The 25,057-nt window shown below is 43.6% G+C and overlaps 1 protein-coding gene across 7 annotated transcripts in view; it reads left to right on the plus strand.

Annotated features, from left to right (window-relative positions):
• The window catches only part of ARHGAP10 (Rho GTPase activating protein 10), a 259,804-nt gene that overhangs the window by 197,004 nt on the left and 37,743 nt on the right, over positions 1-25,057 (plus strand). For 6 of the 7 annotated variants that reach the window (XR_012158590.2, XM_073341321.2, XM_073341323.2 and 3 more), the window contains one exon: positions 16,710-16,869. Coding sequence is in view for 6 of the 7 variants with exons in the window: in XM_073341321.2 (XP_073197422.1) it covers positions 16,710-16,869 (160 nt within the window). In the remaining variant the exon portion in view is untranslated. Of the gene's footprint in view, positions 1-6,466; positions 6,570-16,709; positions 16,870-25,057 lie in introns of those variants that run through there. The other variant, XM_073341324.2, reaches the window with a different exon arrangement.

The raw sequence follows: 25,057 nt of genomic DNA on the forward strand, positions 1-25,057 counted from the left end.
CCCGACAGTGGAAAGCTGAGACAGACAGATTACCTCCTTCCGTAATTCCAACTACAACTGCTCCTTTCTGGCTAGGAACCAACAGCGGGGTAGAATAGCAGAGTGGGTGCCTGATCAGAAGGTGCTATGGTGGGGACCTGGTGGTTAGGAGTTGAAACTGTAGCCATTACCCTGCTGCCTGGCTGGAGCCCAGCAGATAGAAGAGAATTCCGCTGTCCTGTGAGACGGTGTGAGCAGTAACATACAGGCAAAAATGTCATGCAAGATGTGTAACACTTGGGATACACTCTTAGGAAGTGGGCAGTTGTCTTCTACAAAAAGTTCGGTTACTGAATAGATTTAATGTTTAGCTCCTTGAAAAGTGCATTACAATAGACTAATCTCCAAGGCATGGATGATGATAGGGTGGTCCTTGCGTGTAAGAACAGAACATCAACCTCCTGATCATATGGAGGTGGAAAAAGCTGTCTTGGTCATGGCTGCCTTATGTTATCAGCTAGAAACTAGCAAGATGCCGAAATTGTGATCACACATGACAAACACGCACCTTCAGTCACAGGGGCCAATACAAACTTTGCCATGTCCTATAGTTGCTTTCCTTAACCTAACAATGTTACCTCAGTCTTCTGTGGATTGAGCCACAGCCGTGACCCTCTCATCCATTCTCAATGAGCTACTATTCACTGAGACAGACTCCTCTTTAGCTATTGCCATTCAAGAAATAGGTCTTGGAGTCATTGTAGATAGTTCTCTGAAAACATCTGCTCAATATGCAGCTGAAGTGTAAAAGCTAACAGAATCTTAGGAATCATTAGAAAGGGCTAGATAAGACAGAAAATATCATAATACCACTATATAAATCCATGGCATGCCCACACATTGTATACTGTGAGCGTTTCTGGTCCCCCTAAAAAAAGATACACTAGAATTGGGGGGGAATTATGGAGCAAGGCAACAAAAATAATTAAGGGTCTGGAGCAGCTTCTTTATGAGGAGAGATTAAAAAGACTGGTACGGTTTAGCTAGAAAAGAGACAACTAAGAGGGGATATGATAGAGATCTATAAAAATCATAAATTATGTGGAGAAACTAAATAAGGAAGTGTTATGTAACCCGTCACGTGACACAAGAACCAGGAGTCACCCAATGAAATTAATAGATAGCAGGTTTAAAACAAATACAAGGAAGTACTTCTTCACGCAGTGCACAGTCAATCTGTGGAACTCATTGCCAGGGGATGTTGTGAAGGCCAAAAGTATAAGTGGGTTCAGTAAAGAATTAGATAAGTTCATGAGGGATAGGCCCATCAATGGCTTTTAGCTAAGACAGTCAGGGATGCAACCCCCACGCTCTGGGTGTCCCTAAACCTCTGACTGCCAGGATGGCAGGGATTGGATAACTCAATGATTGGCTGCTCTGTTCACTCCCTCTGAAGCACCTGGTATTGGCTACTGTTGGAACACAAGGTACAGGGCTAGAGGGACCACTGGTCTGACCCGGAATGGCCGTTCTCTTCTCCGCACCCTCTAATTCAGACAAAATGGAAACAGAGCTGAGTGTAATTGGCATGTTGAAAACACTTCAACATAGGCCTCCTCATTAACCTTTCCAGCAGTCCCCTATATACTGAAAAGGAGGGGAGATACGGGAAACCATTGTGAGGCATGTTAGGGCTTGTTTTCACAACCAGGGTAAGTCGACCTAAGTTATGCTACTGTAGCTATATGAATAACGTAGCTGGAGTCAACATAGCTTAGGTCGACTTACCCCAGTGTCTTCACTGCACTATGTGGACAGGAGATGCTCTCCAGTCAACTTCCCTTACTCTTCTCAGAGAGGTGGAATACTGCGGTCGACCTGAGAGTGCTCTGCCATCAATTTGGCGGGTCTTCACTAGACCCACTAAATTGATCCCTGTAGTGTTGATCTCCCCATAGTGAAGACGAGCCCTATGTTTTTGTAGCAATATTAGCTTGTTCAATTACTGCTGATGCTTATGCTTCCTTCTAAATGAAGGCAGGAAAGTATTTGTTTTTTTAATACTAAATAGCAAAAGAAAATTGGATAACAAGGTGATATGGTATCAGTTTGTCAGTTGGGGAGCCTGTATTGAGTGCATGAGCTCTTTCTGCGGTCCATGTCTACCTGGCGCAGGCACTCACAGGAGTTCCACATCGGCCATCTGGCATGACCCCACTAACTGACAGGATTGCCAAACCCAATACTGCAAAACTCAGAAGGAAAGTCAAAATAAACCCATGATGATGATGTCGTCTGACGAGAAAGGCACCGTAAACCCCTTGCCAGTGCATGTGCCTTTGTTTCACAGCCATGCAATATGGCACCGTGTCCTGAAAAGAACAGAAAACTTTTAATAAAATAGCCCTGGGTTTAAGGATATTTGATGCCATATGAGGAGCACTAATGCTTGCCTACAGTGGAGATTTTTGTACTAGTGTAGTCATGGCACTGCTTTCTCTTCTAGCTGTATCTGCCCCCTTTTGGTGACCTATGGCTCTTCTATAGGAGGTTCCCTACGAGCCTCACCATAGTTTTTCATTCTGATTAATAGAGCCTCCTCTTGTCATTGTAATCCTCAAAGAGTAAAGAGAGGAACTCCACACTTTTGTATCTGATTTCTGTTCACACAGTTCTCCTTTGATCTGGCATATCTCAGAATTTAATTATGAGGTCTAAACTGATGCCCCACTCTGGATCTGTGAGTGTGCCTGGAACTGTTTGCCACAGCTTAATGAAGAGATGAAGATTCTTGAAGCATTTCATTTTAAGTTAGCTCAGTGAAAGGTTCACCTACAACTCAGCACATCTATGTGGTTTTTACTAAAGAAATTGGCAATCTAAAAGTTTTTCATCCTACATTTTAAGGGGGAACCTGAAGAGGAACAGATATAAATGAAGGTAATTCCATGATATTCCAGGTGGTAAAAGTGTGGCTGGAAAACCTGTTTTGTTTTATTAAATTTATACAACCACTTTAAAAAAAATTTAAAAGGTTTTGCATGAGTGAGGAAGAAGAAGTGCCCTCAGCTTGTTATGTCTTGCAGATGGAAGACACATTTCCTTTCCCTCACATTTTGGTTGCAGACCTTAAGCTGCATGAACCAATCTTCAGACAGGTTCTGCCTCTTGATGCTGCTTTTCTAGCATTCCTGAATCATTTTGGGGTTGGGGAAAATAATCTCTCTAATAAAACCCTCTACATTGTGTATAATATATACATGCATTCTTACATACGCACGCACGCACTTTTTTAAATCAATCAAAGCTGGTCGGTCTTTAGGAAAAAAGTGAGGTCAGTCATAGCCATATGTTAAAAATTATTTTAGCATAAAGAAAAATTGGCCTACATAATGTTTTGCAACCCTGACTCTTACTGCACGTGTTTGGAAAAGAAGAATTATTCTGATGGATAAACAAGTTATCTACTGCCCATTATCTGACAGAAATCTGTATTGGTTGCAGTGTGCAACAGTCCTTTTTAATATTTTAATTAATGGAAAACCTAATACTTTTTATGTAGTCTAACTTACATACTAAGATAGCAGTAGAATTCTGTGGGATTTGCTACACAATAACAAAAATCTTTCTCATGTAATGACATGCAGTAATAGAGCTGTCTTTCACACAGTGTACAGGAACCTAATATTCAGACACTAGTATCTCAGGATCCCTGAAATTTGTTTTTTGTTTTTGAATCTTAGTGTTATTTGTTAAGGTTTGCTACCAAAATAAAGTAGCTAAATGTCAGCCACCCTTGCTCTGAAGAGTGTCCACATGAGAGGGTTTGGACTGGTTTAATTAAGTCAATTTAGAAACAGATTTAGTGAAATAGGTGCAATTTTTGGGGTGTAGACTGGGTCTGAGTAGTAAGCAGAGTTCTGCTTACACATTTCAGTTGGAAAGAAGATGATTATACTGAGATTACTTTCCTCAGCACTGGATGTTCTTTCTTCAGATCTTAATATAAAAGACTACTCCTGATTTCTGCCATTTGAACATGATCCGTGTGGACTGTAGTGGTGGGAAATCCACCCTTAATGGGAGAGGCATTGGCATAAGAGGCTCACAACCCCTATACTGCTGGAGCTGGCTAGCTAGCACCATCCAAAACTGGGCAGTGTAACGTTGTTGGTTTAGGGGAGTCAAAGCCCTGTTTAGAGATGGGCTGACTTAATATGATCCCAAAGAGCTTCCGTTGTTGAGTCATCTGATGAGCCTTGACCATAATATGAAGCTGCGTTCTTCTGGTCGAATCCCTGAAGTGGGATGTCAGTGCAAACACAGCCACCTTTCCCAGGCTTTCCGGGGTTAGTCTGCCCTTGTTGGCACAGGGGTGCAAATTGCAACAACTGTGCTAATCAAATCCATTATGTGACAGCTGTGGAGGGGGCAAATGGGAGTAGGTTGACTAGTTTTTTCCTCTCTCTTTAGAAGCTTAAATATCTTGTCTCAGAATCTTTTGACTTCTGTTGTGATTATGTAAATGTGAATGTTCTGCTTCAACAGTATAAGGTAATTTGTTTTGACTTTTGTTGACATTGTAACCTAACTGGTCCCCTTCAGTTCATAATCTAATTCACATAAGAATTCCATTGACCTTTTGAAGTAGAGGTGGTGGTTCATGTCATAACGTAATGCCTATTAGCTGCCACTGACTTAATAATGTGATCCGTACTTCATATCATTTGATTCCTTTTAACTTGTATTGACATTGTTAGACAACTGATCCTCTGTCATATTTTTATACCATTTCACTCTGCTGCTGTACATGTTGAAGTTGTAGTGTCAAATGTAATTCTTACTCTTCTGTGAATGTTTATTATGTGCATTGTTTCTGTCTCTAATCTGTGAAGTTTCTCTTTAAATAAAAACATTGAATGTATCCATCATAAATTCACAGACAAATAAGACTACTTTCTACTTAGTTAGATATCTGTATTATTGAGGAAAAATTGTTCCTTATGATGAATGAATATCTCAACTCTATTCGCTCCTTACCTACATTAGACTTTGTTTATTACAATATGCAAGGTGGAAAAAAAAATGAGTGGAGGTCTTTTAACCTCCCAGTTTGGGATATCTGTGCAGCCAACATGACGCCTTCAAATGCATGAAAACGTTTTATTCTTCTTATAATCTATACCGTGCTTGTCATCTTGATATCTTAGGGGAATGTGTGAAGCCTTCACGTTACGTACTGTTACTACAGAATTTTTCATTTTTATAAACTACTTTTGACCCATAGATGTTGTTAGTATGGCTGATCTTAAAGATTACTTTTTCTTTTGATGGTGCAATCTGTAACTCTACTCAAGTTAGTTTGCAGAAAAACTGGTTAATTGCTTGAGAGAGAAGGTGTTAGCTGTCTGGTTTTCTTGGCTCTTGTTACAAGTGGATGTTTTCTTATTTAAAATTCTTGTATTAAAGCCAAGGACTGATTCTTGATGTTTGTCAAGATATTTCAGTTTCTTTCAGGTTTTGAAGCCAACAACAAAATATTCTTTGAACAGAACATGCATTCCAATCACAGCAACAACAAAATTAAAAAAAAAGATAAAATTGGCTGGCCTAGCTGGAAAGTAGAGTTTGGATTCTGATAGGGATAATAATATTACATTTTATATATTTAGAGTCTTCCAACCCTAAGAATCTCTGATTTTGGAGCAGGGGAGGGATGAGAGAGAGTTGGGAAGGTGAAATAACATACAAACTTATTGAACAACATGGTGATAGACACAGTTTTGTTACAGATTTTGTCTGACAAAACTTTTTTTTTTCTTTTTAACTGGGAGTAGAAATAAGGAGAAGGAGAAGGTCAAGAGTATGGGAGGTCAAGAATTAAGGGAGTAAAAAAAGATGAAAGCAAGGACAGGCTTTTATAGATTCCAGTGCCAGAAAGGATCATCATGATCATCTAGTCTGACCTCCTGTATAAAACAAGCCATAGAACTTCCCGGAAATAATTCCCAGATTGTATCTTTTAGAAAAACATCCTGTCTTGATTTAAAAATTGCCAGTGATGGAGACTCCACCGCAACCGTTGGTAAATTGTTCCCATGGTTAATTACCCTGGTTGTTAAAAATTTACGCCTCATTTCCAGTCTGAATTTGTCTAACTTCAACTTCCATCCTTGGAAGAGCCCATTATCAAATATTTTTTGAAGAGCCCATTATGAAATATTTGTTATCCAGGTATATACTTATAAACTGGTTGAGTCATCCCTTAACCTTCTCTTTGATAAGCTAAATAGAGTGAACTCCTTGAGTCTGTTTTCTTATCTTTTTATCATTCTTGTGGGCTCTTTTCTGAACTATCTACAATTTATCAGCATCCCTCTTGAATTGTGGATACCAGAACTGGACCCAGTATTCCAGTAGAACTTGCTCCAATGCAAATAAGGAGATAAAATAACCTCTCTACCCCTGTTTATGTATCCCACTGTAGCATTAGTTCTTTTGGCCACGCTACTGCAATTGGGAGCTCTTGTTCAGCTGATTATCCACCGTTAATTGGTTTTCAGAGTCATTGCTTCTCAGGATAGAATCCTGTAAGTATGGCCTACCTTCTTTGTTCCTAGAGGTATACATTTACCTATATTAAAATGCATATTGTTTACTTACGCCCAGCTATCTCTATCAGTGGCCTGTCCTCTTCATTATTTACCACTTCCCCAATATTTGTGTCACCAGCGAACTTTATCAGTGATGATTTTGTTTTCTTCCAAGACATGGATAAAAACTTTATATCGCATAGGGCCAAGAGCACATCCTGGTGGAACTTCACTAGAAATACACCCACTCCATGATAATTCCCAGATTACAAGTACATTTTGAGACCTATCAGTTAGCCAGTTTTTAACCCATTTAATGTGTCACAATTTTATATTCTAGTTTTTAATCAAAGTATTGTGTGGTATTAAGTCAAATGTCTTACAAATGTCTAAATATATTACGTCAACACCTTTATCAACCAAATTCGTAATTTCATCCAAAAAAGATACAAGTTAGTTTGATGAACTGATGAAGTGAGCTGTAGCTCACGAAAACTCATGCTCAAATAAATTGGTTAGTCTCTAAGGTGCCACAAGTCCTCCTTTTCTTTTTGCGAATACAGACTAACACGGCTGTTCCTCTGAAACCTGAAGTTAGTTTGACAGGATCTATTGCTATAACAGAGGAGAGTCTTAAAAGAGGGTTTTAAAAGACTAGAAGATAGTGTTTTTATGGATTATCTAAGGGAGTTTTCACTGTGTATAGGGGTTGACATGGAAAAAAGTGCAGAGGGTGCTTGAAGGAGAAACTGAATGGTGGACAGTAAAGGCTGGACATAATGGATCAAAGATGAGGGGCAAGAATATGATAAATCACTAGATTTTCTAGATAAGGTTGCGTTAAATTATAAAGGACTATAAACACAAGCTGAAGAGGTGAAGGAAAGCCTGCAGAAAGCCTAAGGGTATTGTGGTTAGAGCACAAGCCAGGAAAATGATCTTGATAGCAACAAATTTTAATGGACTTGAACAGGGAGCAAGGTTTCTGTGGGAAAGGCCATAAAGGAGGGGGAAAAATGAAGTAATCAGAAAGAAAGTGATGAGGGCATGTATAGGCTGCGGTCCTGTTTCCCGCAGCCCAGGAAAGACTAACACCATGGCCAAAGTCTGGATCTGTCCCCAGAGAACAGTTTACTATTTAAAACTCATAAAGGAAAGCTATTCCTCTGACCAAAACAGGCTGCAAGGGCCCAGAGGCCTTTCGCCTTGCATCTCGCCCCCCTGCTTCCGGGCTGCCACACTGGCTTCATACAGCTTTCCCCTTCAATTAAGATCTCTGAGGCTGGACCCCTTTCCTGCTGGGTTGAAACAGGGCTAGCTGTCTAGCTGGACCCAGGACTTCTGGCCCTTAAGGGGGCAGACCATGCTGTTACACAGCTTCCCCCCTTGACTGGCCTGAGGACAATGTCTGTAGTCTATATCCTCACCAGGGTACAGTCCTTTCCTGTAGCTGATTGAATTTCCTCTCTGTTCCAGGGACCAATTGCCTGTCTGCATTCTCCACCACATGTAAGGCTGCTGGCCTGTCTTTCTCAGCATCTTTCCATCAGAGCTCAGTTTATTATTCAAACACAAAACAAAGCTATTCTCCTGATCAAAGCAGTTTGCAGGGGCCCAGAGGTCTTTCCCTTCGTATCTTTCGATGCTGCTCCAGGGCCTTCCACAGAAACCTACTTGCTTCCTGCCATTCTCCTCTTCAGCTGAGCTCTCTCAGCCTTTTATCGGAGTCTCTTGACCCCCTTCTCAGCTGGGTCTGATAATTGAACAGGGTGACTGGCCTGAGGCCCTTTTGTCCTTAGAGTGGCAGATCATGCCATTACAGCACAGAAGCAGAGTTGTAGTTATGTGGACTGAGAGGAAAAGTTGGATCTTGTACCTATGTAGGAAGAAGAGGCAAGATGTAGAAAAAGCCTGTATGTATGGCTCGAGAGAGAAGGCCAAGACAAAAGTGATATGCAAGCTCACAGACTGGGTGACCCAGATGATGGTAGTGTTGCTCATGATTATAGAGAAAAAGGGGTAGGGTATAGTGCTGTGGAAAAGGAGTATCAAGAACTCAGTTTTGGTCTCGTAGAGTTTCAATTGATGTGTGGATGCTTGAGGACAACCCATGCAGAGTTGTCCTAAAGATTGGCTGAGATATTGGAATGGGTGGAGGGAGATTTGTGAGTTATCAGCATAAAGATGATAGTCTAAGTTTGGCTTGCAGATAAGAGCAGCCAGAGATAGGGTGTAGTAAGAGAAAAGAAATTGGGTGGGGATGAAGGCTTTGAGGAACACCCATGAAACGCTCAGAACAACAGTCCACTCAATGATACACTGAAGGAAGTGATCAGAAAGGTAGCCGTCTAGCTAATTTAAGTAATGGCAATGAACTTCAAAAGTAGTAATGTTCTGCCTATTTTTCTGTATAGAAGCTACCTATAATAAAGAGGCTTTGGGAGATGGAGGAGAACTGAAGGTTTCTGGTGCCCCTCTCTAAAAGAATAAAAAATATTAATCCAGTAATGCAATGCCACATTTACACCTACAGAACTTGACAATGTTTCTCAGAGCTTGACAATGTAAAAGAAATGGGGGGGAAACCACAATAGAAAAAAAATTAACAATCTACTGAATCTAGGAATCAATTAATCTACTGAATTAAAAAACAAAACAAAACTGTGGCAGTAAAGTGCTTGACATCATAGATACAGTGGACATCATAATGCTGTCAAGGCTGCTCTGCGCTCTGAACCTTTCTAGAATTTTACTGGCTTTTCAAAGCAATACATAACAAATGGGGGGAAAGAGACTAAATAGATAGCAATCAATATAAATTAAAAGTTCTGAAATGTAGAAAATTGATAAGGAAAGCTAAAGACACCAGGAGAACCTCCATGGCTGGTAGGGCTAAGGATAATAAGGAGTTTTAAAAGCATATTAGCAGCAAAATAAATTCTAGCTAGAATATAGGCCCATTACAAGTAAAATTGTTAATAATGCAGAAAAGACAGAAGTGTTCAATAAATATTTCTGTATTTGGAAAAAAGCAGGATGATGTACTCATATTACTTGAGGATAATGAAATTCTTTCCAGTCCATTAGTAACTAAGGAGGATGTCAAACAACATCTTCTAGGGATAAACATTTTAAAATCAATGGGCCCAAATGAACTTGCACCCAAAAGAGGCCTAAAAGAGTTGGCTGAGGAGAGTGTTGTTAATTCTTAATAAATATTACTATACTGGGGAAATTCCAGAAGACTAGAAGAGTGCTAATGTTCTGTCACTATTCAAACAGGGCAAGCAGAATGACCCAGGAAACTATAGGCTGGTTAGTGCAACATCAATCCCTGGAAAATTAATAGAAAAATTGATGTGGGTTTGTGACAGATATGACAATATCCTGGAAAACCTATTTTGAATTAAGTAAAAGTATCTTAGGAGGTCATTGTGTTAAAAATGCAAATGTTTATGTATTGTTGTGGGATGGTTCTTTTAAGGGGGAGAAAGGATTAATGTAAATACTGGGAAGTGTTATGTGCTTCAAAGGACTCTTTTTAAAAAAACAAAACAAAAGGACCCCAATGGACCAGACAAGACTGAATTTAGTTGAGTGGAGTTCCTAGGAAACAATTGGAAAGAACGGAATCCCCTCCAGAGCCATCCTTTTGAAATTGTGCCTCAAAGAGAAATCCATTATCTGGCTGATTACCTATTCACCTATTCAAAAGCCCAAACTAGATAAAGGAAGGACTCAGTAACTCATGGGGGAGCTAGTTCTGAGTGATAGCTGTTCTGAACTTCAGGAAAAACCTCTGTGTGGGGCATGAAGAACTAATTACCAACCAGAGCCCTTGCTGGAGTTAGGGAGTGGTCTCTGGTAAACTTATTAGCGTGCATGTAGGTTCTTTTATTTTTTTAAATATATTTTCTCTGTAATGCTTCTACTGTAGGAATAAAAGTGCTTGCTTAGAAAGAACTTTGCACTAACTTATAACTTTGTCTTTTCTCTGAGGAAAAAAGTAAAGCAAGCTGGCTTAGGAAGTCTGATTTTTCTGGGGATGCCACAGGATAGGCAGGAAGCTGTGCAGTCTGGAAATCCCAGTCAAGAGTGGGAACAGTGGTGGCTGAGGAGCCTGGTGCCTAGAGTGGGTGCTGGACCATAGAGGTGTAATAAAGGTGCAGTTTCCCTGAACTGTGACAGGATTCACTTGATAAAGAATGAACGGGTTAGAATATAAGTAATGCCTGTATGCTTTTATGTGAGATTGGTTTTGTCAAACAATTCTAATTTCATTCTTTGATGAGATTACACATTTTTAGGAGAGTGGTAGGAAAGAGAAGAAATAAGGTCAGGAAGGAAAAGGACACATGACCAGAGGGAGGAGAAATGAGGGAGACGGCAGTCTCCCATCCCAGATGATATCTGGGATTTAGCCAGAGCTGGTGGAGGTGCTGGTGTCATCCAGGTCCCTCTCTCTCTGTCCTGGTGTGGTAAGGACATCCCTCTGGATTTGGATGATGGACTAACTACACTAATTACACTAATTAACTAAATTAGCTACAACTACACAAATTACAGTAATTAACTAAACTAATTACACTAATTCAGTCTTTTCTTTCTCCCTTTTGCCCCTTTTCCCATCACGGTTTATTGTTATAGGTTATCATGACATTTTTGTGGATTTTTATCCAGTTTCCCCACACTTAGACTCACAACTGAGGTAGGCCTACCAGGCCCCAACTATCACTACATCTCCCTTCTGGCCCTAAACTCTGTGAATCTATGAAAATTAATTTGGAATTTGGGGTACATAACTTAGTCTCCAAAACTAACACTGAGATTATGTATGTGTAGCAAAAAATCTCTTGTGTTACTAGAAGGTAACACTGTAGTATGTTGTTCTAAGCTGATGAAGGCACATCCATATCAACATTTATGCTGTAGGAAAGAAATTGTGACAAACTGTAAAATCTATGTGTAAAATCCTGACCCCATTGACGTCAGTGGGAGTTTTGTCATTGACTTCAGTGGATCCAGGATTTCACCCTGTGTCTGAAGGACTTCATATTGTGCCTGCAACTGATAATATGGAAGCACTGCCAAGCCTACCTGTAAACTAAAACAACCCTCCTCCTGAGTATTTTCATACTCATAGAAGTGCTTTATATTCTTGACCTGTCTGCGTGCATTTATATAGATTATATTCCCATTTGATGGTTTGTGTTTGTAAATGTTTAGCAAATTACAGAAGCAGACAAATCCTCCAAAACGGTTATGTTGACTGAGAATCTTGGTGCTATCAATGTAACTGGGTCTGAAAAGCAAGACTTTGAGGGGAAATGTGCATTATGACTTAGTTTTAGTTTTAGAGAATTAAATTACCTTATGAAGTAAGATTACAATATTACTGTCTAATCTTTAGAATATGTTTCTGATTTTGACATGTATACCTGTAACAGAGATGTAATGAATTAGTTTTTACCTGACACTTGTACAGTTCTCATGGCATGACATACCATGCAAATTAGAATAGCAATATTGAAGAATTATCAGCTCAAAGTATCATTGCAAAGCAGTAACGCAGTGCAGCTGCTCTGTGAGTGAGCAGGATTAGGCTAGAATATGAATGACTCATTTTCTGAGGTTATCATTCTCCTCCTCAGAGTTTCATACTTTGCTACTACAAGCTAATTTAGATCCTTAAATTAGCAGCTACTTTAGGGAGAAATTTTCAGATGATCACTTTTTATCACTTGAGTGTCTTTAGTTGTATGTCATTTTAATCTCTAGGGAAGCTGTTCTTTCAAAGGTTTCAGAGTAGCAGCCATGTTAGTCTGTATTCGCAAAAAGAAAAGGAGTACTTGTGGCACCTTAGAGACTAACCAATTTATTTGAGCATAAGGTTTCGTGAGCTACAGCTCACTTCATCGGATGCATTCAGTGGAAAATACAGCGGGGAGATTTATATACATAGAGAACATGAAACAATGGGTGTTAACATACACACTGTAATGAGAGTGATCACTTAAGGTCACTTAAGCTATTACCAGCAGGAGAGTGAGGGGGGAAAAGACCTTTTGTAGTGATAATCAAGGTGGGCCATTTCCAGCAGTTGACAAGAACATCTGAGGAACAGTCGGGGTGGAGGGGGGGAATAAACATGGGGAAATAGTTTTACTTTGTGTAATGACCCATCTACTCCCAGTCTCTATTCAAGCCTGAATTAATTGTATCCAGTTTGCAAATTAATTCCAATTCAGCCGTCTGTCGTTGGAGTCTGTTTTTGAAGTTTTTTTGTTGAAGAATTGCAACTTTTAGGTCTGTAATCGAGTGACCAGAGAGATTGAAGTGTTCTCCAACTGGTTTTTGAATGTTATAATTCTTGACGTCTGATTTGTGTTAATTTATTCTTTTACGTAGAGATTGTCCAGTTTGACCAATGTACATGGCAGAGGGGCATTGCTGGCACATGATGGCATATATCACATTGGTAGATGTGCAGGTGAATGAGCCTTTGAAAGTGTGGCTGATATGATTAGGCCCTATGATGGTGTCCCCTGAATAGATATGTGGACACAGTTGGCAATGGACTTTGTTGCCAGGAGAGGTTCCTGGGTTAGTATTTCTTTTGTGTGGTTGCTGGTGAGTATTTGCTTCAGGTTGGGGGGCTGTCTGTAAGAGAGGACTGGCCTGTCTCCCAAGATCTGTGAGAGTGATGGGTCATCCTTCAGGATAGGTTGTAGATCCTTGATGATGCATTGGAGAGGTTTTAGTTGGGGGCTGAAGGTGATGGCTAGTGGCATTCTGTTATTTTCTTTGTTGGGCATGTCTTGTAGTAGGTGACTTCTGGGTACTCTTCTGTCTCTGTCAGTCTGTTTCTTCACTTCAGCAGGTGGGTATTGTACTTGTAAGAATGCTTGATAGAGATCTTGTAGGTGTTTGTCTCTGTCTGAGGGGTTGGAGCAAATGCGATTGTATCGGAGAGCTTGGCTGTAGACAATGGATCATGTGGTGTGGTCTGGGTGAAAGCTGGAGGCATGTAGGTAGGAATAGCGGTCAGTAGGTTTCCGGTGTAGGGTAGTGTTTATGTGACCATCACTTATTAGCACTGTAGTGTCCAGGAAGTGGATCTCTTGTGTGGACTGGTCCAGATTGAGGTTGATGGTGGGATGAAAATTGTTGAAATCATGGTGGAATTCCTCAAGGGCTTCTTTTCCATGGGTCCAGATGATGAAGATGTCATCAATATAGCACAAGTAGAGTAGGGGTATTAGGGGACGAGAGCTGAGGAAGCGTTGTTCTAAGTCAGCCATAAAAATGCTGGCATACTGTGGGGCCACATGGGTACCCATAGCAGTGCCGCTGATTTGAAGGTATACATTGTCCCCAAATGTGAAATAGTTGTGGGTGAGGACAAAGTCACAAAGTTCAGCCACCAGGTTGCCGTGACATTATTGGGGATACTGTTCCTGACGGCTTGTAGTCCATCTTTGTGTGGAATGTTGGTGTAGAGGGCTTCTACATCCATAGTGGCCAGGATGGTGTTTTCAGGAAGATCACCGATGGATTGTAGTTTCTTCAGAAAGTCAGTGGTGTCTCGAAGATAGCTGGGAGTGCTGGTAGCTTAGGGCCTGAGGAGGGAGTCTACATAGCCAGACAATCCTGGTTGGGGTTCCAGGGGTGTGTCTGTGTGGATTTGTTCTTGTGCTTTTTCAGGGAGTTTCCTGAGCAAATGGTGTGGTTTCTTTTGGTAACCCTCAGTGGGATCAGAGGGTAATGGCTTGTAGAAAGTGGTGTTGGAGAGATGCCTAGCAGCCTCTTGTTCATATTCCGACCTATTCATGATGACGACAGCACCTCCTTTGCCAGCCTTGTTGATTATGATGTCAGAGTTGTTTCTGAAGCTGTGGTTGGCATTGTGTTCTCCACGGCTGAAGTTATGGGGCAAGTGGTGCTGCTTTTCCACAATTTCAGCCCGTGCACGTCAGCAGAAGCACTCTGTGTAGAAGTCCAGTCTGTTGTTTCGACCTTCAGAAGGAGTCCACCCAGAATCCTTCTTTTTGTAGTCTTGGTAAGAAGGTCTCTGTGGGTTAGTATGTTGTTCAGAGGTGTGTTGGAAATATTCCTTGAGTCGGAGACGTCGAAAATAGGATTCTAGGTTACCACAGAACTGTATCATGTTCGTGGGGGTGGAGGGGCAGAAGGAGAGGCCCCGAGATAGGACAGATTCTTCTGCTGGGCTAAGAGTATAGTTGGATAGATTAACAATATTGCTGGGTGGGTTAAGAGAACCACTGTTGTGGCCCCTTGTGGCATGTAGTAGTTTAGATAGTTTAGTGTCCTTTTTCTTTTGTAGAGAAGCAAAGTGTGTGTTGTAAGAGGCTTGTCTAGTTTTTGTAAAGTCCAGCCACGAGGAAGTTTGTGTGGAAGGGGGATGGTGAAGAGCTGGCTGGGAAAGCAGGAGTTGACTGCTTTGATGAGCGTCTGCTATTTCAGTGGAAGAAGTTGACTTGGATAAAGTAGTTGTGAGGTGGAGGACAATGGCTTTTATCCTCTGAAGGTGTTCCTAGTTGACAATATTCAAATTAAAAAAAAAAAGGGGGGAAAAGGAAATCAGATCAGTGAAACAGTAGAACATTCAACTCAGATTAGATTATATCAAACTGAACTATTCTTTGTGGGGATTAATTACCAGTATGTCAATTATTGAATTAGAACATATTTGTAAGGGTTTTTTTTCATGTAGAGTACTGAGTGCACAATATGCAGCTTCTCAGACTAATGCTACAATTTAGAGACCATTGATCAGATAATTATATAGACATGGAATGGTAGGATATGGGGTTTATAGCTTTTGCCTGAAGGAGTTGAACTTGATGATGAGGTTGAGGGGTCATCACCATATAATATTTTTAATATGGTATTAATCACCACTTCTCTGGGATGTGTTGGCATATGTTAGTAGGAGTAAAATTGAAGTGAGAGAATAAATGAGGTGCATGGAGGGAATCCTGTGAAGATTGTCTTGAATATTTATTATTACTAGTGTATATTTATATTATGGTAGCACCCAAAGGCCACATTGGGGGGTGGGATAGCTCAGTGGTTTGAGCATTGGCCTGCTAAACCCAGGGTTGTGAGTTCAATCCTTGAGGGGGCCATTTAGGGATCTGGGGCAAAAATTGGGGTTTGGTCCTGCTTTGAGCAGGGGGTTGGACTAGATGACCTCCTGAGGTCCCTTCCAATCCTGATATTCTATGAATCTTTATAAATTCACATTTTATACATCCTTCCAGACGTTTCTAACTATACATTTAAAAATCAAAAGCTGTCTTCTAAATAGATAGATCCAAGCAGAACAGCTCAATGTGGGTTGTTTTTTGTCTTGGGGAATCTCATAACTCAGTGGTGCAGCATACCTGTAACTTTATTTGTCATCGTTTGTGATGAAATAGATGCTCTGTTTCTTAAAGGGTCTCTAGTGGCAGAGAAACAAAGGTGCCAGCTAAATAAATCATCTCTGAATATTTTACATGCTAGGTGATATTCTAGGAGCAGCATGTAAACAATCAGATGACCAGAAAATGATGGGGTTAATTACAGATTAGCAGCATCAATACCCTAAAATGTCCTAAAGATATCATGTGTTTCACAACTCTCTGCTTGTTATAGGTTTGTTGCCTGTTGTGACCTTTGTAAATTCCATAGTCTTGTATTTGATACGATTATGATTATTGCATTAGCTTGTGAAAGATCATTTCCCGGAGTTTTTGTGTTACATTATTTGTTTTCAGACTCTTTTATTTAACAAAGCTAAGAAAGATAGGGGACCCAAAGAATCCCAGTCTGAACAGGAAGTCTGTCATAAATTGCCACTCAGAGGAATGCCAGCTTGGTTTGCTTAGCAGAAGTAACCTTCCAACAAAAGTGGAGCAAAACTGTATTCCATAGTTTTTTAAATACTTTAGGGTTATACTAATAACATATATTTGGGTGGGGGATACTTGTAACACTGAAAGTTGTTTCTTGTAAAGGTTTCACTGTAACATACGATGTAGTTTGGATAATTAAGTAATTTACTGTGCACTAGATTATTGTTTTTAATGGTATCTTCCTGTCTTGTTGTATCCTTGTGCTTTCCTCTTCTAGTTGACAACCACAGCCCTCCCAGGGAGGACACACCAACTGGCAGTATGGATTCTCTTTCTTCTCAATCTCCTACAGCTGCAGTCTCCAGTAGCCCCCCTGAGCCAGACAAAAATCACCTTATTCTGGAGAGTGGAGACCTGGCGGACTGGGCAGCCAATCAGTAAGTAACATTATTTCAGTTGGTTTTGAAAGAGGAGACTGTTGCATTTGACACCCTCTCTCTACCTAGTTTGGATGCAACTGAGTAACTTTTTGAAGTGAATATACTTGGTTTCCATTGCTATAACTATGGGGAGCGTAGAAGTAAGTGAATAAAAAATTGATCTGTCTCATGTCTCAAAATGGTTCTCAAAATAAAGTTCTGCATCTGTCAGTTATATCTACTAAATCAGTGACTCTCAATCTTTCCAGATTACTGTACCCCTTTCAGAAGTCTGATTTGTCTTGTGTACCCCAAGTTTCACCTCACTTGAAAGCTACTTGCTTACAAAATCAGACATAAAAATACAAAAGTGTCTCAGCCTGCTATTACTGAAAAATTGCTTACTTTCTCATTTTACCATATAAGAATGGCCATACTGGGTCACACCAAGTATCAAGCCCAGTATCGTGTCCTCTGACAGTGGCCAATGACAGGTGCCCCAAAGGGAATGAACAGACAGGCTCTTCTTCGAGTGATTGCTCATGTGTATTCCACAATAGGTGTGCGTGCTCACCACGTGCACCGGTGATGGAAGTTTTTCCCCAGCGTACCTCTAGGGGGGGAGCACCCCCCACAACCCCTGGAGTGGTGCCTGCCTGGTGTGGTATGAGGGGAGCTTCGCGCTCCCCCACCCTCAGTTCCTTCTTGCCACCAGTGAAGGTGCATCGGAACTGCTCTGCTACAGCTTTGCTGCAGCAGATCTTACACCAGCCCGGTTTCCATTCGTAGCCATCCTTCGATGGGCCAGGCCAGCCAACCCGAATAGCTGGCCCCATCGGTGCCACAGCAGGTGGAGTGGCACCGAGCATTGTGGGCACCGTGGCCTCCAGCGCAGCCCCTGGTGACAGCTCACTTGGTGGCCAGAGCTTTGGAAGCACCGTCGGCGTCCCTCTCCAGACCCCCGAGAAAGGAGTTGGTGGGATGTACATCCTCGGCACCATGCCCAGAGTCTGACCATGTGGTGGACCCTCCGGTGCTGGTGATACCCAGAGCACTGCACGGCCTCCTTGTCCTGCCCGGAGGAGGCGATTGCGGCCCCACCCCCCATCACCCCGGAGGAGGACTTCAGGGCCCACCAAGAACTCTTAAAGAGGGTGGCAGCAAACCTCCACCTCCAAGCAGAGGAGATTGAGGAGCCCTGAGGGGAGTCCCCTCAGACTCCCTATTTAACATGTCCCCATCGGCACCGGGTAGGGTGACCTTACTTCTCCATGAAGGCTAAGATTTCAAATGCCCTGTGGCAAACACCGGCCTCATTGGCCCCCCTCTCTAAAAAGGCAGAACGCAAGTACTTTGTACCCACTAAAGGGAATGAGTACCTGTATACCCACCCAGCTCCCAACTCCCTGGTGGTCGAGTTGGTCAACCACAGGGAACAGCAGGATCAGCCAGCCCCAACCCCAAAGAACAAAGACTCTCGGAGACTGGACTCTTTTGGAAGGAAAATGTATTAGTCTTTGAGCTTCCAGTTACGAGTGGCAAACCATCAGGTTCTCCTGGACCGGTACAAATTCAATCTGTGGGGCTCCCTGCCCAAGTTTGAGGACTCCCTTCAGGAGCGTGATATGAAGGAGTTCAGGGTGCTAGTGGAAGAAGGGGCAGCAGCCGCTAGGTCGTCCTTGCAGGCAGCCTCGGATACTGCTGACAAGGCCGCATGATCAATGGCCTCCGCGGTGTCCAAGACAGGTGTCATGGCTCCTGCTCTCTGGGCTGTCTTGCGAGGTGCAGTCTTCCATGCAGGATCTCCCATTTGACGTGAAGGCTCTGTTGGCAGAGGAAACAGATACGAGGCTGCATGGCATGAAAAACTCCTGCACGACCCTCCAGACTCTGGGCCTCCATGTCCTGGCTCCGGCAAAACCTAAGTTCAAGCTGCAGCAGACTCCCGCCCAGGCCGCCCTCCCAAAGTACGAGGCAACCCATAAGAAACAGTGGGACTATAAGAGATGCCCTCAGAGGCACTCTCGGCCTGCCCTCCAGCCTGGGTCCTCCAAGAGCAAGCAGGCAGGGAAAAGGTGTTTTTGATGGGATGCTTGGGGGCACCCCACCAGTCCTCATCAGGGATCCACCCCCAATAAAGCTTCCCTTCTCCAACTGGTTGTGTGCTTTCCTCCCAGAATGGTTGCAGCTAACCTCAGACCGATGGGTCCTCAACACCATCTCCCGGGGTTACACCCTCCAGTTTACTTCCTCCCCGCCCAACCACCCCGTCCCTCTTGGGGGACCCCTCACACAAAGCTCTGCTTGAGCAGGCGAGGCGGCGAGGATTAGGAGTGATAGAGGCGGTGCCCGAGGAGTTCATGGGCAAGGGGTATTACACCCGTTATTTCCTTATCCCGAAGGCCAAAGGCCCATCCTGGACCTGCAAGGTCTGAACCAGTACATGGTGAAACTCAAGTTGTGCATGGTCTCCCTAGCCTCCATCATCCCCTCCCTGGATCCCAGGGACAGGTACCGCTGCCCTCTATCTACAGGACGTGTACTTCCACATTCACATATTCGAGGGGCACATGTGCTTCCTCCATTTCGTGGTGGGACAGAATCATTACCAATTCACGGTCCTCCTGTTTGGTCTGTCCACTGCCCCCAGGGTGTTTACAAAATATATGTTGGTGGTAGCAGCCTACCTCAGATGACTGGGAGGTCCAGATATTTCCCTATCTGGACGATTGGCTTGTCAAGGGCACCTCACGGTCACAGGTGAGGGATCACATGGCACTCCTCCTGTCCACGTGCACCGCCTTGGGCCTGTTGGTAAACAACACCAAGTCCACGTTAGTCCCGGTCCAACACATAGAGTTTATCGGGGTGCTCCTGGACATAGTGTTGGCCAGGGTCTCGCACCCACCACACAGATTCAAGACCCTGAAAGGTCTCATCGACTCGGTCACAAGGTTCCTGGTGACAACAGCCAGGGTTAGCCTGCAACTCTTGGGTCACATGTCGGTGTGCACGTACATGGTCCATCATGCCAGACTCAGGATGAGACCCCTCCAACTGTGGTTGGCCTTGAAGTTCTCCCAGGCCATGGACAGGATGGACAAGGTCCTCACCATGCCGGACTTTGTGATCACTCCCTACGGTGGTGGTCCGCCCCAAACAACATGCTCCATGAGGTCCTGTTCAGGGACAGGGCCCCGTTGTTGGAGCTGGTGTCTGATGCGTCGGACCTGGGTTGGGGGGCCCATGTGGGGAACTTTCAGACCCAAGGCCTGTGGTTGGCTCAAGACCTGACCCTACATATAAACGTCAAGAAGCTCAGGGCAGTGTGGCTGGCGTGCATGGCCTTCCACTCGCACCTGAAGGGCAAGGTAGTCAGGGTCCTCACAGACAACATGGCCTCGATGTTCTATATCAACAGGCAAGATGGGGCCCGATCCTCCGCACACTGCCATGAAGCCCTCAGGCAGTGGGACTTCTGTATAGCCCATGGTATCCACCTGAAGGCCTTCCACCTACCGGGCGCCCAGAACGAGAGGGTGGATTGCTTGAGCAGGGACTTTTCCCCTCAACACAAGTGGTTCCTCCACCCGGAAGTGGCCCACGGCTCTTCCGAAGGTGGGGAACTCCCCAGGAGGACCCTGACCTCCGAACCACCATACACTGTCTTTCATAAGGACAAGGTCCAGCTCTGCCCACACCCCGTGTTCCTCCCGAAGGTGGTCTCTGCCTATCACATGGGTCGGGACATTTTTTACCGGTCCTCTGCCCCAAGCCTTATTCATCCAGTGAGGAGCGCCGTCTCCACACACTCGATGTGCGGTGGGCTCTGGCTTTCTACCTCGAGCAGACCAAGCTGTTCAGAAAGTCCTTGCAACTGTTCGTCGCCTCGGCTGAGCGTGCGAGGGGCCCGCTGATTTCCACTGAGCAACTTTCCAGTTGGATCACTTTGTGCATCCGCTCCTGCTATGAGCTGGCGGGTGTCCCCCCGCCACCCAATGTGAGGGTACACTCTACTCAGGCGCAGGTCTTGGCTGCCTTCGTGGCCCACGTCCCCATCCAGGACATTTGTAGGGCTGCCATGTGGTCTTTGGTTCACACATTCACCGCGCACTATGTGATTGTCCCCCAAACCAGGGATGACACTGACTTCGGCAGGGCTGTCCTCTGTGCTGGGAACTTGTGAACTCCTACCCACCTCCAACAGATATAGCTTGGAATCACCTATTGTGGAATACACATGAGCAATCACTCGAAGAAGAAAAGACAGTTACCTTTTCCGTAACTGGTGTTCTTCGAGATGTGTTGCTCATGTCTATTCCACATCCCACCCTCCTTCCCCTCTGTCAGAGTTGTCTGGCAAGAAGGAACTGAGGGTTGGGGGAGCACGCAGCTCCCCTTATACCGTGCCAGGCAGGCGCCACTCCAGGGGTTGAGGGGGGCGCTCCCCCCATACGGGTACTGCTAGGGGAAAAACTTCCGGCACTGGTCCACGTGGCAAGTACACACACCTGTTGTGGAATAGACATGAGCAACACATCTCAAAGAACACCAGTTACAAAAAAGGTAACTGTCTTTGAAATCAAGTGATCCATGCCCTGTCACCTAATCCCAGCCTCTGGCAAACAGAGGCTAGGGACACCATCCCTGCTCATCCTGGCTAATAACCATTAGTGGACATATCTTCCATGAATCTATCTAGCTCCCTTTTGAACCCTGTTATAGTATTGGCCTTCACAACACCCTCTGGCAAGGAGTTCCAGCAGTTGACAGTTCCCTCTTAGCCCATGACTGCTTATTTTGCTTAAGAGCCTTTGGTGAGGGGCTTTGTCAAAGGCTTTCTGAAAATCGAAATACACTATATCCACTGGATCTCCTCTGTCTGCATGCTTGTTGACCCCCTCAAAGAATTCTAGTAGATTGGAGAGACATGATTTCCCTTTCAAAAACCATGTTGACTATTTCAACAAATTATGCGTTTGACAATTTTGTTCTTTACGATAGTTTCAACAAATTTGCCCAGTACTGAAGTGAGGCTTACTGGCCTGTAGTTGCCAGGGTCACCTCTGGAGCCCTTTTAAAAAATTGACATCACATTAGCTATCCTCCAGTCATTTGGTACAGAAGCTGATTTAAATGACAGGTTACAGCTGACAGTTAGTAGTCCTGCAATTTCACATTTGAGTTCCTTCAGAACTCTTGGGTGAATACCATCAGGTCCTGGAGACTTACTACTGTTTAGTTTATCAATTTGTTCCAAAACCTCCTCTAATGAACCTCAATTTGGGACAGTTCCTCAGATCTGTCACCAAAAAGAATGGCTCAGGTTTGGGAATCTCCCTCACATCCTCAACAGTGAAGACCGATGCAAAGAATTAATTTAGTTTCTCCGCAATGGCCTTATCATCTTTGAGTGCTCCTTTGGCATCTCGATCGTCCAGTGGCCCCTCTGGTTGTTTAACAGGCTTTCTGCTTCTGATGTATTTAAAAAAATTTTTGCTATTACTTTTGGAGTCTTTGGCTAGCTTTTCTTCAAATTCTTTTTTGGTCTTTCTAATTATATTTTTACACTTTGTTTGCCAGAGTTTATGCTCTTTTCTATTTTCCTTATTAGGATTTACCTTCCACTTTCTAAAGGATGCCTTTTTGCCTCTCTCTGCTTCTTTTACTTGGTTGTTTAACCACAATGGCTCTTTTCTGGTTCTCTTACTATGTTTTTTAAATTGGGGTATACATTTAAGTTGAGCCTCTATTATGGTGTCTTTAAAAATTTTCCACGCAGCTTGCAGGGATTTTACTTTTGGTACTGTACCTCTTAATTTGTGTTTCACTAACCTCCTCATTTTTGTGTAGTTCCCCTTTCTGAAATTAAATGCTACAGTGTTGGGCCACTGTGGAGTTTTCCCCACCACAGGGATGTTAAATTTAATTATATTATGGTCACTATTACCAAGCGGTCCAGCTATATTCACCTCTTGGACCTCTTGGACCAAGGAGCAGCCATTTAAGGTGTCAAGAAACTTTATCGCAGCATCCCTTCCTGAGGTGATATGTACCCAGCCAATACGGGGATAGTTGAAATCACCCATTATTATTATTGAGTTTTTTATTTTAATAGCCTCTCTAATCTCCCTGAGCATTTCAGAGTCACTAACACCATCCTGGTCAAGTGGTCTGTAATATAACCCTACTGCTATATTCTTGTTTTGGGTAGAACTGCTTTGCTTCTATGCTTGGACTTGCTTCTTAATTTGGCTGATCTGGTCATCAGTATACGACTCAAAGAAACAGTGTCTCATGGATCAAAGGACTGGCCTAAAAAGCACATTGCTGTGGAAGACCCTTACTCAGTAAAGAGGAATGTGGCAAGAACAGTCCTATAACAGCTAGTATATAGAATCATAGAATATCAGGGTTGGAAGGGACCTCAGGAGGTCATCTAGTCCAACCCCCTGTTCAAAGCAGGACCAATCCCCAACTAAATCATCCCAGCCAGGGCTTTGTCAAGCCTGACTTTAAAAACTTCTAAGGAAGGAGATTCCACCACCTCCCTAGGCAACGCATTCCAGTGCTTCACCACCCTCCTAGTGAAAACGTTTTTTCCTAATATCCAACCTAAACCTCCCCCACTGCAACTTGAGACCATTACTCCTTGTTCTGTCATCTGCTACCACTGAGAACAGTCTAGATCCATCCTCTTTGGAACCCCCTTTCAGGTAGTTGAAAGCAGCTATCAAATCCCCCCTCATTCTTCTCTTCTGCAGACTAAACAATCCCAGTTCCCTCAGCCTCTCCTCAAAAGTCATGTGTTCCAGTCCCCTAATCATTTCTGTTGCCCTCCGCTGGACGTTTTCCAATTTTTCCACATCCTTCTTGTAGTGTGGGGCCCAAAACTGGACACAGTACTCCAGATGAGGCCTCACCAATGTTGAATAGAGGGGAACTATCATGTCCCTCGATCTCCTGGCAATGCCCCCACTTATACATCCCAAAATGCCATTGGCCTTCTTGGTAACAACAGCACACTGTTGACTCATATCCAGCTTCTCATCCACTGTAACCCTAGGTCCTTTTCTGCAGAACTGCTGCCTAGCTATTCGGTCCCTAGTCTGTAGCGGTGCAAGGGATTCTTCCATCGTAAGTGCAGGACTCTGCACATGTCCTTGTTGAACCTCATCAGATTTCTTTTGGCCCAGTCCTCTAATTTGTCTAGGACCCTCTGTATCCTATCCCTACCTTCCAGTGTATCTACCTCTCCTCCCAGTTTAGTGTCATCTGCAAACTTGCTGAGGGTGCAATCCACACCATCCTCCAGATCATTTATGAAGATATTGAACAAAACTGGCCCGAGGACCGACCCTTTGGGCACTCCACTTGATACCGGCTGCCAGCTAGACATGGAGCCATTGATCACTACCCGTTGAGCCTGACAATCTGGCCAACTTTCTATCCACCTTATCGTCCATTCATCCAGCCCATACTTCTTTAACTTGCTGGCAAGATACCGTGGGAGACCGTGTCAAAAGCTTTGCTAAAGTCAAGGAACACCACGTCCACTACTTTCCCTTCATCCACAGAGCCAGTTATCTTGTCATTAGAAGGCAATTAGATTAGTCAGGCATGACTTGCTCTTGGTGAATCCATGCTGACTGTTCCTGATCACTTTCCTCTCCTCTAAGTGCTTCAGAACTGATTCCTTGAGGACCTGCTCCATGATTTTTCCAGGGACGGAGGTGAGGCTGACTGGCCTGTAGTTCGCAGGATCCTCCTTCTTCCCTTTTTTAAAGATGGGCACTACATTAGCCTTTTTCCAGTCGTCCAGGACCTCCCCCAGTTGCCATGAGTTTTCAAAGATAATGGCCAATGGCTTTGCAATCACATCCACCAACTCCTTTAGCACTCTCGGATGCAGCGCATCTAGCCCCATGGACTTGTGCTCGTCCAGCTTTTCTAAATAGTCCTGAACCACTTCTTTGTCCACCGAGGGCTGGTCACCTCCTCCCCATGCTGTGCTGCCCAGTGCAGCAGTCTGGGAGCTGACCTTGTTCGTGAAGACAGAGGCAAAAAAAGCATTGAGTACATTAGCTTTTTCCACATCCTCTGTCACTCGGTTGCCTCCCTTGTTCAGTAAGGGGCCCACACTTTCCTTGACTTTCTTCTTGTTGCTAACATACCTGAAGAAACTTTTTTTGTTACTCTTAACGTC

This window comes from Lepidochelys kempii, chromosome 4, assembly GCF_965140285.1.
Source record: "Lepidochelys kempii isolate rLepKem1 chromosome 4, rLepKem1.hap1, whole genome shotgun sequence".
NCBI lineage: Eukaryota > Metazoa > Chordata > Testudines > Cheloniidae > Lepidochelys > Lepidochelys kempii.